This window comes from Mauremys mutica, chromosome 18 (assembly GCF_020497125.1).
Source record: "Mauremys mutica isolate MM-2020 ecotype Southern chromosome 18, ASM2049712v1, whole genome shotgun sequence".
NCBI lineage: Eukaryota > Metazoa > Chordata > Testudines > Geoemydidae > Mauremys > Mauremys mutica.
The window spans coordinates 18182713-18196567 of NC_059089.1; the positions used below are offsets into that span (position 1 = coordinate 18182713).

At 59.4% G+C, this 13855-nt stretch overlaps 1 protein-coding gene across 2 annotated transcripts in view; it reads left to right on the top strand.

Annotated features, from left to right (window-relative positions):
- Positions 1 to 13855, top strand: part of HMCN2 (hemicentin 2) — a 107926-nt gene that overhangs the window by 42844 nt on the left and 51227 nt on the right. For both annotated transcript variants that reach the window (XM_044992679.1, XM_044992678.1), the window contains 13 exons: positions 712 to 842; positions 1012 to 1159; positions 2302 to 2428; positions 3214 to 3368; positions 4983 to 5261; positions 5714 to 5995; positions 6456 to 6564; positions 7290 to 7459; positions 8676 to 8830; positions 9491 to 9587; positions 10162 to 10257; positions 11162 to 11338; positions 13447 to 13601. In XM_044992679.1, the coding sequence (XP_044848614.1) occupies positions 712 to 842; positions 1012 to 1159; positions 2302 to 2428; positions 3214 to 3368; positions 4983 to 5261; positions 5714 to 5995; positions 6456 to 6564; positions 7290 to 7459; positions 8676 to 8830; positions 9491 to 9587; positions 10162 to 10257; positions 11162 to 11338; positions 13447 to 13601 (2081 nt within the window). The remainder of the gene's footprint in view (positions 1 to 711; positions 843 to 1011; positions 1160 to 2301; positions 2429 to 3213; positions 3369 to 4982; positions 5262 to 5713; positions 5996 to 6455; positions 6565 to 7289; positions 7460 to 8675; positions 8831 to 9490; positions 9588 to 10161; positions 10258 to 11161; positions 11339 to 13446; positions 13602 to 13855) is intronic.

The following is a 13855-nucleotide window of genomic DNA, read 5'->3' on the forward strand; positions in this document are numbered from 1 at the left end:
TGGGAAGCTTTGGGTTCACTTTAAAGCCTCAGCTGTGAGCCCACAGTGCTGGGGCTAAAAGGGGCTTGTGGAGAGCTCCTACGGGTGAGAAGGGAGGACGCAGGCCAGGCTCCAGAGCCGGGAGATACAGAAACAAACCAGTCTCCTAACTGGGAATGTCTCACTGACTCCTACAGGTTCTCACCACATTGGACTCCGGAGGCTGCTCAGCCACTGAGCGCCCCCACGACCTGCTTTCTGGGCATGCTCAGCTCAGCGGGGTGGGATGTGGGTCAGCGAAGAGTCTCTCTCCACCCCCAGTCCCATCAGTCTGTCCTGTCCGGTTGCCAAAATGTGGCAAGGAACTTTTAGCCAGCTCCCCAGGCTCTTTGGATGCCCTCGTGTTCCAGCCAAGGTCACTTCGCCCTCTTGCTAGCTGGCTGCAGGCAGCTTTCTCATGGGCACAGATCCGTCATTCGCCACCTGGAGAGTCCATTCCCGGACATACAAGGAATGTGTGGGCAGCCCTCTCCCACTGTGCTGGAGAGGCAGGTGTGCCCCTGGGCTGATGGACAGGTTGGGCTGTGCATGCCTGGTTTCTGCCCATACAGCCATTGAGTGGCCAGATATGTCCAGGTTTGCTTGGTATGTGTTCATCTGAAAGGCATGCAGTAAGCCGGTGAGTCAGCTCTGCGTTCCTCTCCCGACGTGGCTGTTCCTCTCCTTTCACAGCACCCCCTGAGCTGAGAGGTGACGGCCCCAGGAGGAATGTCTCCATCCTGGCCGGCCAGCCCCTGACTCTGGATTGTGATGTTTCTGGCATCCCAGCCCCTACAGTCACCTGGTACAAGGATGGGCAGTTGGTAAGTTGCAGCAGAAGAGAGCTAGTGGACACCTTTGGCGTCAGAGGGTGCTGCTGTCCCAGCCCTTGATTGGAGAATGGCAGCAGAAGCCAGGGGCTCTGATCTGGACCTGGGTGGCAGTGGGTAAGGTGCTTCCCACCTAGTCCTAATTCTAGCTATTTCCCCACAGCTCCCGGAGAGTGGCAGCCCCCGTTTCCTCAGTGGAGCCCAGTCCATCAGGGTCCACAAGGTGCAGAAGGAGGACGCGGGGTCCTACACCTGCAAAGCTGTGAACAGGGTTGGTGAGGTGCAAAGACACTTCCACGTCCTTGTTCTAGGTGAGTCACAGGTCTTGGCCTCCTTCTGTCTAAGGCAAAAGTATTCCTGGTCATGCCAGCAAAATCTGCTTAGGGACTGACAGTCCCTCTGGGGAAGGGCTTAACTTCCTTGGCAGCTGCTAATCCTCCACCTCCCCAAAGCCAACAGGAGTGCAGGCCACGGGTTGAATCCACGGGGCCAAATTCAGAGCTTGGAGTAAGCAAGTGCAACTCCATTGACTTCCTGAGAGTTGCACCCTCTTACACCTTGTCTGAGTTTGGCCAGGTGCGTAGTGGTCATAAGAACAGCCAAACTGGATCAGACCAAAGGTCTATCTAGCCCAGTGTCCTGTCTTCTGACAGTGGCCAATGCCAGGTGCCCCAGAGGGAATGAACAGAACAGGTAATCATCGAATGATCCATCCCCTGTCGCCCATTTCCCAGCTCCTGGGCGACACCATTCCTGCCCATATCAGCTAATAGCCATTCCTGCCCATATCAGCTAGCGACACCATTCCTGCCCATATCAGCTAATAGCCATTGATGGACCAATCCTCCATGAATTTATCTAGTTCTTTTTTGAATCCTGTTATAGTCTTGGCCTTCACAACCTCCTCAGGCAAGGAGTTCCACAGGTTGACTGCATTGTGTGAAGAAATACTTCATTGTGTGAAGAACCTGCTGCCTATTGATTTCATACGGTGGCCCCTAGTTCTTGGGTTATGAGAAGGAGTCAATGACACTTCCTGATTGACGTTCTCACTGAGAGAGGGTGTTCAATGAATAAGGAGTTAAAGGGGAGAAGCTCTGCTGACCCTCCGCCTCCGGAGAAGCCTGGGAGTGGCTGCACTGCAGTAAGGAAGTGCTGCAGTTTTCCACTGTCACCTGCTTTTATTTTGCTGCCCCCGCCCCCGCAGGACGCCAGGACATGGTTGTTCTCCTTCCTCCCTCGGGACTGCATGTGGAAGGCAAATAGGAGGAGGACGGTGAAACCGACATGCATCTTGAATGCACCTTATAAACTGTAATAAAGCTGTTAATCCCCTTACAGAGCAACAATCAAACAATCCCTCCCTGCCCCCCGGTCTTGCCCTCACCGCCTGTATCCTTGGCCATTGTCACTTTGGCTCTCCCAGGATCTCCTCCTTCCTTTCCTCCCCTAGTCTCACCCGTGGTGTATGGCTTGGGGTCGCCCCACGAGGTGTCGGTGCTGGCGGGCTCTGAGGTGGAGCTGGCGTGTCGGACCACGGGCGTGCCGCCTCCCCAGGTGGAGTGGATGAAGGATGGACAGTAAGTGCGCAGCAGCTGTTGCAAGTCACCGGCCAGGGCTCCCTGGTGCCCAGGAACGTGGCCAGCTCGCGGCTGGAGGCTGCAGAAAGCTTGGGTTTAACAGCAGGTGCGAGGCGGGAGTGAGGTGCTGGGGCAGGCGCTAGGGATCCCACACTACATGCTGATAGAGAATGGGCTCCAGGAGCAGAGAAAGTGCTTTCGGACACCCGGCGCCCTCTCCATCCACTTCTAATGCCACTTCCTCAAAACGTCCATCGCTGAGACCCTCCTTGGCAGTCTCAGCACGGAGACCAAGGACAGGGCTCTCGCCTCTCCTCCCCAGGGAGGGTTCCTCCAGCTCACAGGCCCATCAGAGCACACACGCTGGGATCCGTGCAAGCTGCGTGCCGTCTTGCAGGCCAGGCTGGCTCTCCCGCCAGGGAATAGCTCTGCCGTGGCGTCGCTACGTGACACTGCTGCACATGGTGATGGTGCAGCTTCAAGGTGCGAGGGCTCTGCCCTGGGAGCTGCCATGCTCTGGAGTTGATCTCATCCACAGAGCCTTGTGATCAGACACCCCCTCGGAACTTGCGAGGGGTACGTCAGGGTGGAAATGGATGTGGGGGAGTTTTGCAGACAGAGGGTCTCGGTCTCCAGTCGGTCTATCCAGCGCCTTTCGCTGGCACTGCATTTACTAAACAAGGATAAAGCCTCCCAGGATTCATTAGCACCGTTGCCCTAAATGCAGCAGGCTCTGCTCTCCGGCTGTGGTCTTATGCCTTGTTCTGAGTCTTCTGTATCCTCAGGCCTCTTGCCGCGATGGACTCCCAGATCCAGCTCTTGGAGCAGAGACAGGTGTTGAGGATCCAGGCCAGCCAGCTGAGGGACCAGGGGAAGTACCAGTGCCTGGCCTTCAACCAGGCTGGCCAGCAAGCCAAGACTTTCCAGCTGCTTGTTTACAGTAAGTTTCCCAAGTGGAATTTCCTCTTGGAAATTTCCTCTGCGACCTGCTCTTAGAACTGCAAATAGAAGTAGTAGGAGTGTGACAGTAGGTATGTCTACACTGCAGCTTGGAGTGAGCCTCCCAGACCGGATAGATGGGCTCAAGCCAGTGCGCTAAAAGTAACAGTGTGGACATGCAGCTCAGGTGACAGCCGGGGGTCTCACGCCCTCCCGACCCCCAGGGTCTGAGCTCAGGTGCGCTAGCTCAGGGGTGGGCAAACTTTTTGGCCTGAGGGCCACATCTGGGTCTGGAGATTGTATGGCCGGCCATGAATGCCTGGGGGCGTAGCGGGACTCTGTGGGGTGTAGCATGTGGGGGCTCTATAAGGGATGTTACTAAGGACTTATGGGATGTGGCGCGGGGGGGGGGAGGGGTGCTCTACAGGGGTGGTACCGGGATCTCCTAGGGGCCCAAGATGGCCGTACCAGGCACTGCTACGAGCGGAGGCACCGTAGCTGGGACGGGTGCAGCCTCTGGGTGGTTTCGAGGCTCTCGAGGGTGAGGCCGTAGGGGACCGGGAGGGGATTGGGCGCGCTGCTGCATAGCGGGGGGCTGCTGCGTGTGGGGGTGGTTCTGATCCCAGAAGCAGCGCGGTGTGGCGCTGTGTGCCGGAAGATAGTGCTCATCAAGGGACTTGTGAGTTGGGGGCTGGGGAGCACCAGGCAGGCAGAGCAGGGCAAGCCCCCGACCCCAGTCCCCGGCGAGAGCTCGAGGGCCGGATAAAAACGTCCGATGGGCCGGAAGCGGCCAGCAGGCCATAGTTTGCCCACCCCTGCATTAGCTCAAGCCCCACTAGCCGAGTCTGTCTCCCCGAGCTGGGAAGCTGGCTCCAGGGGAGAGTCTCTCCCCCAGTCTCTTCCTCCATGGCCCTGGAGGCCGAGTCTAGTTGAAGTAATTGACGATCCGGTTGTGCGTTGCCCCTTCGGGCTGTCTAACGGCGGTGGCAGTGGGCCATGGGCCTGTTGTCTGCAGATGCTCATTGCTCTCCAGCTGTGTGCTGAGCTGTACGGTCGGGGTGCGCGAGGAGCCTCGGTGGTGTTACCCAGTGGGTGACAGCTGCGCCATGCCAATGCCCCGCCCTTAATGTAAGTCTCCTTTACTTCCCTGTTTCCTCACCACCAACCCTCAATCCCTGAGCCTCCATCCTTCCCTAACTGCTTCGGGGCCAGAGAGGAGCCCTCTCCTGCCATGTGTGTTACGGCCGTCGCCTGCTCTAGCATCAGGCATGACCGTGGAGTACGTAGGGGTTTGGGTACCCAGGCCACTGCTGGAGGCAGAATGCAGTGGCCCACTGGTCCAGCCGAGCGGTGTGTGAGCTTCCTTGCCACGCTGCCCGGCCCCCTTCCAGCTGGTAAGAGTCCTTCTTTCATCAGACGGCATAGGCTACCCTGAAAGGACCAGGTGTGAACGTGCCACGGCTTCCGTGTGACAGCGCCTTCCCCGCCCTCGTGGAACGCTCTGCCCCTGGAGCTGTGGGACCTCCTCTGCCCAGCCCCTCCCGTGCAGCCGCCTTGTGGGGTGTTAATTCCCCGCCCCCCGTGTTTCACTCTCCACATTCATTTGCATTTTCAGCTCCACCCACTATCCTGGGGTCCAGCGAAAGGCTGCACGTCGTGGGCCTGTTCGACCGCCCCGTGGGGCTGCGGTGCGAGGCTCGGGGCTCGCCGGCTCCCAGCATCACCTGGTTCAAAGACAAGCAGCCCATCGTCTCCAGCGCCCGGGCAGCCTACGCCGAGGGGGGGCGGAGCCTCCAGCTGAGCCGGGCCCAGCTGTCCGACGCAGGGCTCTACACCTGCCGGGCCAGCAACGTTGCAGGGGTGGCGGAGAAGGCTGTGAGGCTGGAGGTGTATGGTAAGGCTTCCTGAGCGGCGCGGCCGCCGGCCTGACGTGCTCAGAGAGGCGTGAGGGGGAGGGGGACGTGACGCTCCTTCTCCCCAGCAGCGTGGGCTGTGCAGCAATCGCTCCTGGCTGGCCACTAGGCAGCACTGGCTGGAGGGGCCATGGCTCTGTCAGTTCCTGGGGCTCGCTGCCACGGCCAAGGGGAGCGGCGGGTGCCTCTCCCGTCGTGCTCACCCCGAGTCCTGCAGTAACACGGTGCTGCTGTCTTCCTGGGCCTCTCCCCTCCTCGATCTCTCGGACCACCTCGGGCAGGGAGCTGTACGGTGCGTGGTCTCAGGCCCATCCGGTGCCTCTGCTTCGCCAGCGCAGGGTCCCACCCTTCCTGGATCATCCCCCCGGCCCAGACATGTCTCTGTTCCACGGACCCGGTGCTAATGCCAGCTGGGTCTTCCCTGCCCCTGCAGTGCCCCCTGATATTGAAGGTGACAGCCAAGAAGGCCACACGGTGGAAGCGGTGGTGGGCCAGCAGTTGGCCTTGGAATGCTCAGCCAGCGGCCAGCCCCCGCCGGCCCTCTCCTGGCTCAAAGATGGCCGGCCGCTGGCCGAGAGCAATGGCACCCGGATCCTAGCCGGCGGCGCGGGGCTGAGGATCGAGAGTGTCTCGGAAGGCTCAGGGGGGACCTACACCTGCTTAGCCAGCAGCCCGGCGGGGGAGAGCGCAGTCCAGTATTTGGTGGTCGTTCAGGGTAAGCCGCGGGGCGACGGGGAGGGATGTCGGTGAGGCTGCATTGGCGACAGGGCTGGGGGAGCTGCACAGCGTTCTTGGGGCGGTGACCTGCTATACCGGGATAGGGCCACGGCCAGGGGCAACGGGCGCTGCCCGGTAACCACCCTGGGCAGGGCAGGGGGAAGGGCTGCACAGAAGAGCTTTTAATGAGTTTGCCATTTCGAGTTTGAATTTTGTCATGTGTTTCACTGCGGCCCCCTGGCTGGTCCCTTATCCCAGGGGATGCTGACTGTGCCCCCCCCCCCCGGCTGCTCCCGGATCCCCAGAGATGCTGACTGTGCCCTCCAGGCCCCCCAGCTGCCCCCGGCTCCCCGGGGATACATGTTCCACCACGTCAGGGTCCCAGTCTGGGCTGAGGGTGAGCAGGACTCCGGTTACTCTCTGCTGACTTTTCTTTTGTGCTTTCTTATTCCAATCAGCTCCTCCTCAGCTGGTGATTGGCGAGGGGGAAGGTCATGTGATCGCAGTGGTGAATGACTCCCTGAGGATTCCCTGCCATGCCCGAGGCTTCCCTGCCCCCAGGGTCCAGTGAGTACAGAGATGGAGGGCGCAAGGAAACCCCTTCCTGGGGCCTGGCCCGAGTCTCCCTGCGGCTTCTTTCTGGGCCTCTTCCCTCTTTGCGCGCTGGGCTGTGGCGCAGGCTGAGTGGCCCCGGGCTCTCAAAGGAATGGAGGCTGCGCGGCATCCGCTCGCCAGAGCTGGGAGTGTCCCTCTGTGGTTAATAGCACTGGGGAGCTGGGGGGGCTGCCCCACGGGGGAGGGAGGAGCAAAGGCGCCGTTACCCCTGGCATTTTCCTTCTATTCAGTGTCTCTCCTCCCCACCCACTGCCCCACTCCTCTCTAGTTTGGGGTATAAACTTGCCCCTGCTCGCACCACCACCCCGTGGCAGTTCTACCGTAGCGCCCTCCACCCGGGCGGCAGGAATTGTGCCGAATACACCTGTCAGCTGCCAGCTGGGGAAGCTGAATAATGAGGGGTGTTGTGCTGGTTCCCCTTCCCTCTTTCCGCGGCGCAGCAGCCAGCATTCTGCCATGCAAGGCTCTACGCCGAAATATCCCAGGGGATGGGAGGCTGCTTCACCTGTAGCAAACTCCACCAGCCGCTCCATGATCCCACCCCCTGATGCCACTTCAGCTCCGTTTCTCTGTTGATTACCTTGTCTGGTGGGCGACAGGCCTCCTGCTAGGTGGCGGGTGGGGGAGCTGCTGTTCTTTACCTGGTGAGAACTCACCTGTCATTCCCTCTGTCCCAGGTGGCTGAAGAACGGCCAGCCAATCGGAGAGCTGGATGGGGTGGTGATGCTGGAGGACGGAAGGATGCTTTGGATTCCCCGTGTGAGGCCCCGCGACGGAGGGCTCTATGCCTGCGAAGCTGGCAGTGAGGCGGGTGCAGCCAGAGCAGAGGTGCGGGTGTCAGTGCAAGGTGAGCAGGACGGTCTTTAATAGCGACTCTCCTGACCCGCCTGTCGGAGAAGCATGTCCCAGGCTTGGTGCTGGGAAAGAGATGGGAGCACCTTGCTGGGAAGCAAAGGTCTCAGCCGGCCTCCTTGGAGTGCTGCATCTTCAGGGTCACCGGTTCAGCAATGACCTTGGCTCCTGCCCCAGTTCCTGAAGTAGGTGGCATTGGTCGGCTCTAGACAAATTGTGCCTGTGGGCAGGTCACTGAGTGCACCAGCGTCTCCTGCTGGAGGACTGGGGTGGCGTTATCACCTGCCCCCCAGGAGGCCACGAATCAGCTCTGCTTCAGTCACCCCCCCAGGAGGTGGAGGGTGGCAGGAACAATCACCAGGGACAGGGTAAAGGCAGGGGGATCTGGTGGGTCCCATCGGGTCTGTCCTCGCCTATGAAGGAGTCTGCAGGCAAAGGTTCAAATGGCTGAAGGAGGGATATGACAAACCCACTATCACAGGGGTGGACAAACTACACCCCGTGGGCTGCATCCAGCTCATTGGACCTTTTAATCTGACCCTCAAGGTCCTGCCAGGGAGCGGGGTTGGGAGCTTTCCCTGCTCCGGTGCTCCAGTCGGGGAGCGGGGTCGTGGGCTTGTCTTGCTCTGCTCCACGTGTGCAGCAGTTCCACATGGCTCACGGAAGCAGGAGCAGCCGGGGGCTCCGCATGCTGCATCCGCCCCAAGCGCCGGCTCTGCAGCTCCCATTGGCCAGGAACAGCAGCCAATGGGAGCTGCGGGGGTGGTGCCTGTGGACGGGGCAGCGCGCAGAGCAGTGTGGCCCTGCCTCCGGAGGGGGATGGTCCACTGTTTCCAGGAGCCACTTCAGGTAAGCGCTGCCGGATCCTGCACCCCTGAGTCCCCCTGCACCCCAACCTCCTGCCCCAGCCCTGATTGGCCTCCAAACCCCTCCATCCCAGCCCAGAGCACCCTCCTGCACCCCAAACCCCTCCTCCCCAGCCCCACCCCAGAGTCTGCACCCCCCGCCGGAGCCCTCATCCCCCCTGTGCACCCCAATCCCCTGACCCAGCTGGCCTTCCATACAATTTCCATGCCGAGATGTGGCCCTCAGGCCAAAAAGGTTGCCCACCCTTGCACTAATACTATATCTCTGCACACACACCTCCCCCTGGGTGTGATTGGTATGTGCCCACACAGCGCCACATCCCCCTCTCCCCCTTCTCTTGCCAGAGCGCCCGTCGGTCCGCGTTGTGGGCGGAGAGGAGCTCAGCATTGCCTTTCGTCACTCGGTGGCCGTTCAGTGCCTGGCCACCGGCATCCCCGTGCCCAGCCTCAGCTGGTGGAAGGATGGAATTGCTCTGCAGGGAACAGGCAGCCTTCTGCGGGTAGGGTGGGTGCAGCTACGGCCCAGGCCGGGGGGGCGGGGAGGGGCGGATGTGAGCGAGAGTCCAAAACAGTCATGTTGTGATGGGCGTGTGAGTGGAAGGGCTGTTTGTGTCTGACCGCGAGAGACAGGCAACAGGCTGCTGCTGTGATGGTGCGCTGGGCGAAGCTGGTGCGCTGCTGTTCACTCTTGTTGGGGTGTGGGTGTGCTCGTTACACTAGTGCGACGTTTTAACAAGCCCTGAGGGTATTTCCTTGGTTAAACGATCAGAGCGCAGCCGGGAGCTGTGTCTGATGGGGGCTGGACCAATGGCTTTGCATGCTCTGTAGTGTCCTGTCACCTCTGGGGATCTGGCACCAAACTGGGCTTAGGACAGCTGCGCTCTCAGCCTAGTGCGTGTTGGGCAAATGCCAGGTCTGTCTCCGAGAGCTGGACTAGCAGGGGGGTGAAGTCAGGCTGGAGGTGCAATAGCAGAGCTGTGGGGGAGCTCAGGCTGGCACAGCAGGGTTCGACTGGAGGTGCCCTGGCCATGCTGGCAGAGCTGTGGGGGAGGAATTGCTGCCCTGAGCTGTTCTGTTTGCAAGGTGTGACCACGCTCGCGGACAGTGAGTTTGTGTGTGGCATGAATCTAACCGTGGAATCCCTCCTGTCCTCCCCGTAGATCGAGAAGGTGGACGTGGTGGACGAAGGCGTTTACTCGTGTGTGGCCACAAACCCTGCCGGGGAAGGGAGGCGAGACGTGAGGCTGAAGGTGCTGGGTGAGGAGCCAAAGACGGGCCGGGCTGTGCCCACCGTTCCAGCCACCGGCTCTGTCCTGGTGGTTGGCCCGTTGAGCTACAATTGCCTAAAGAGCCACCCCCAGGCCTGAGGACAAACCAGACTGGATCTGTCTCTTCCCCGCCCCCATCCTCTCTCTCTCTTAAATGAAATTGACTCAGTTTTCACAATGTTTGCTGTTTATATAGCACCTTCCATCCTGCAACCTCTGTGTGTTCCCAATAATCATTAACCCTGCTAGGGCCCTGGCAAGGGGGATGGTGTTACCCTCCATTTCACAAGAGCCGCAGTGATCTGTCCAATCAGTGGCAGAGCTGGGTGTAGAACCCAGGAGTCCTGGGACTACCAGCCCCTGGCTCTAAGCACTAGGTGGCATTCCCTCCTAGAGCTGGTTATGGAACCCCAGAGGCCTGACTCCCAGCCCCTTGCTCTGTCCAGGCACAGTGATGTGCATAAAATCTCACCCTCCCCACCTCCTACCTCCCCGTGCTGTGTCTGGCGACGCCCGTGCAGGGCTGTGCACAGCCGCCGTCCTGACGTGATGTTTCTTGGCAGTGCCTCCGAACATCGAACCCGGAGAGGTGAACCAGACCGTCCCTGAGAACTTCCCAGCATCCTTTGAGTGCCTGGCCTCTGGAATGCCCACTCCGAGTAAGGCAACTCCGCTCCTTCTGGCTCGTCTTCTTTCCAGCGTTTGTCCATTTGCCTGGCCTGCTTTGCCACCCCATCTCAGCCCTCTGCTGGGATCTAGACCGATCGCATGGGACTCCTCCTCCCTGTTGTGGTGCTATTTCAGAGGCCACCGCAGTCACCACCCGCTAAAGGGGCTCCATTTTCTTGTTTGTGGTAGGGTACTGCCCACGCCCCAGCTGTACAAATGTGCAGTCAGACTCTCCCTGCCCCAAACAGCCTACACGGAAAATGGGCCAGACAGACAAAGGATTGTTGTGGGGAACTGAGGCACAGAGAGACCAGGGCTGGATTTTCAAAGGAGGCAAAGGGAGTTACAGTGAATTACAGTGGATTTGAGTATTTCGCTCCCTCGGGCGCGCCTTTGATTATCACAGCCTAGGGGATTTCCCCAAGGTCATACAGAGGGGTCTGTGCCAGAGCTGCAGACTGCCACACCCCAGTGCACTGGCTGACCCACGCGACCATCCTCCCTTCGGGGGTTGCCTGCATCAAGGCAGGTGGTACTGCAGCTAGACTGCCAAGCCTCCTAGAATCAAATGCAAACCGCTCTCTTCAGACAGATCTGAGAAAAGATCAGGAGTCAGAGAATCCTGCAGAGGAGCAGCCCAGATTGGCTTGCACAGCCTCTGGTTATCGCAGACGCCTTCCTACTAGAGAGGCAGCATCTCTCCCGTCACATGTCCATGTGCAACTTTTTGTTGCTGTTGTATTAGTAAAATAAATACAAAGAATATAATGGGGCATATAAAGCCAATCGAACGGAGGTTGCAAAGGGTTTAAACCCCAGACAAGGCAGGTCCATGGGGGGGTGAAAGTGACAGGGCCACTAACTCAGCCCACGTCCTCCTGCTTCCCTTTTCAGACGTATCCTGGTACAAGGGGCCTCGGCTTCTCTTGGCCAGTCCAGATCTTGTCCTGTCGGGCGATGGGAGGCGCCTGCAGATTGAGCGGGCTCAGGTCTCGGACGCAGGGAGCTATCGCTGTGTGGCATCCAGTGTGGCAGGCAGCAGCGAACTCCATTACAGCCTGCAGGTGACTGGTGAGTGAGCCAGTGGGCAGGAAAGGCTACAGCGGCCTGTGCGTCTCTGGTCTTGGGGTCTAAGGATAGGGCACTTGGAGCCAGGGTTAGGGTTCCTATGGGTAGGGCTTCCCGCCCTAGGGTTAGGGCTCCTAAGGGTAGGGCACTTGGAGCCAGGGTTAGGGTTCCTATGGGTAGGGCTTCCCGACCTAGGGTTAGGGTTCCTATGGGTAGGCCACTTGGAGGTAGGGTTAGGGTTCCTATGGGTAGGGCTTCCCGACCTAGGGTTAGGGTTCCTATGGGTAGGGCTTCCCGACCTAGGGTTAGGGTTCCTATGGGTAGGGCACTTGGAGCCAGGGTTAGGGTTCCTATGGGTAGGGCACTTGGAGCTAGGGTTAGGGTTCCTGTGGGTAGGACACTTGGAGCTAGGGTTAGGGTTCCTATGGGTAGGGCTCCCCTCCCTAGGGTTACAGTTCCTAAAAGTAGGCCACTTGGTGCTAGGGTTAGGGTTCCTATGGATAGGGCTCTTGGAGCTAGGGTTAGGGTTCCTATGAGTATGGCACTTGGAGCTAGGGTTAGGGTTCCTATGGGCAGGGCATTTGGAGCTAGGGTTAGAGTTCCTATGGGTAGGGCTTCCCGACCTAGGGTTAGGGTTCCTATGGCTAGGCCACTTGGAGCTAGGGTTAGGGTTCCTATGAGTAGGGCACCCCTCCCTAGGGTTACAGTTCCTAAAGGTAGGGCACTTGGAGCTAGGGTTAGGGTTCCTATGTGTAGTGACTCCCGACCTAGGGTTAGGGTTCCTATGGGTAGGGGACCCCGCCCTAGGGTTAGGGTTCCTATGGCTAGGCCACTTGGAGCTAGGGTTAGGGTTCCTATGGGTAGGGTACTTGGAGCTAGGGTTAGGGTTCCTATGGGTAGGGCTTCCCGCCTTAGGGTTAGGGTTCCCAATGGTAGTGCATTTGGAGTTGGGGTTAGGGTTCCAATGGGTAGGGCTTCCCGCCCTAGGGTTAGGGTTCCTATGGGTAGGGCACTTGGAGCCAGGGTTAGGGTTCCTATGGGTAGGGCTTCCCACCCTAGGGTTAGGGTTACTATGGGTAGGACTTCCCACCTTAGGGTTAGGGTTCCTAAGGGTAGGGCATTTGGAGCTAGGGTTAGGGTTCCTATGGGTGGGGCGCCCCGCCCTAGGGTTAGGGTTCCTATGGGTAGGGCACTTGGAGCTAGGGTTAGGGTTCCTACGGGTAGGGCACTTGGAGCTAGAGTTAGGGTTCCTATGATTAGGGCTTCCCGCCCTAGGGTTAGGGTTCCTATGGGTAGGGCACTTGGAGCTAGGGTTAGGGTTCCTAAGGGTAGGGCACTTGGAGCTAGAGTTAGGGTTCCTATGATTAGGGCTTCCCGCCGTAGGGTTTGGGTTCCTAAGGATTGGGCACTTGGAGCTAGGGTTAGGGTTCCTAATCCCATTAGTCGACAGACTCCGTGGTGTATGCCCGCCATCCCTTTCAGGCATACAGTGGCATGTTCCTTTACCCATGTAACAAAATATCAGTGAGTAGAACTGGGGTCAGAGCAGAAGCAGGAGGGTTTGTCTAGAGTGCGGGTTAATTCAGAGCTCGGCAGTTCTAGGCCATGTGATTAAACCCCCTGTGTCCATCCCAGCAGTGACCGTGTGATGTCCCAGAATGCCTTGCACCACCCCGTGACTTCTCCTAACACTCCAGTAACGTCTAACGCGTACTAACCTAAGCCACGGCAGTCTTGCCACATGACCCCGGAGCAGGGCCTGTCACCTCCCCAGGTCCCACAGAACCCACAGCTCATTCAAAGCCTTTGAGCTCCTGCTGGAGATTTTGGCCTGGGATCCTCCGTGGCTCTCACTCCACTAGGAGGCTTTGACTGTGGAGGAAGCACAATCCAGCCTCTCCTGACTTGCCCTTGCTCCAGCCCAGATGCTGAACACCTCCCGCTTCAGGGCAGGAGCCTCCCCTGTTCCCCCCACTGGGACGTCCCGGTGGAAAGGGTCATACCAACAAACCACCTTGTTCTGGGTGGTTCTGCCCACCCCACCTTTCCTTTGCTGTTGCTCATGCCCTGGTGTTTCTGTGATGGCCAGCGTGTGCCTTTGGCCTCCCCAGTGCCTCCCCAAATCACCTCCGGCCCCAGCCTTGTCACTGCGTTGCTGAGCGAGCGGGTGGAGCTGACGTGCGAGGCGGCAGGGATCCCTGCCCCCACGCTGGTGTGGCTGAAAGACGGCAACCCTGTTTCCAGCACGGCGCCCGGAGGGCCACAGGTCAGTGTGCACCAGCAGAGGGGACTGTCTGGGTCCATTCTGGCACCAGGGCTGTGCTCAGAGGGCCCTGCCACTCAGCACATCAGTCTGTTGGAATTTCCTGCTCTAGCAGGGCTGGGCAAAGAGCCTCGGGGCTGCCTGCCCTGCTGCTCCCTTCCCTCCCCGGTGCTGAAACTGGGGAGCTGATGGTGGGGGAAATGGAGTTCTCTCACCAGGGCCTGGGTGCCAGCTGGTGATTTCAGGCCTAGTGCAAG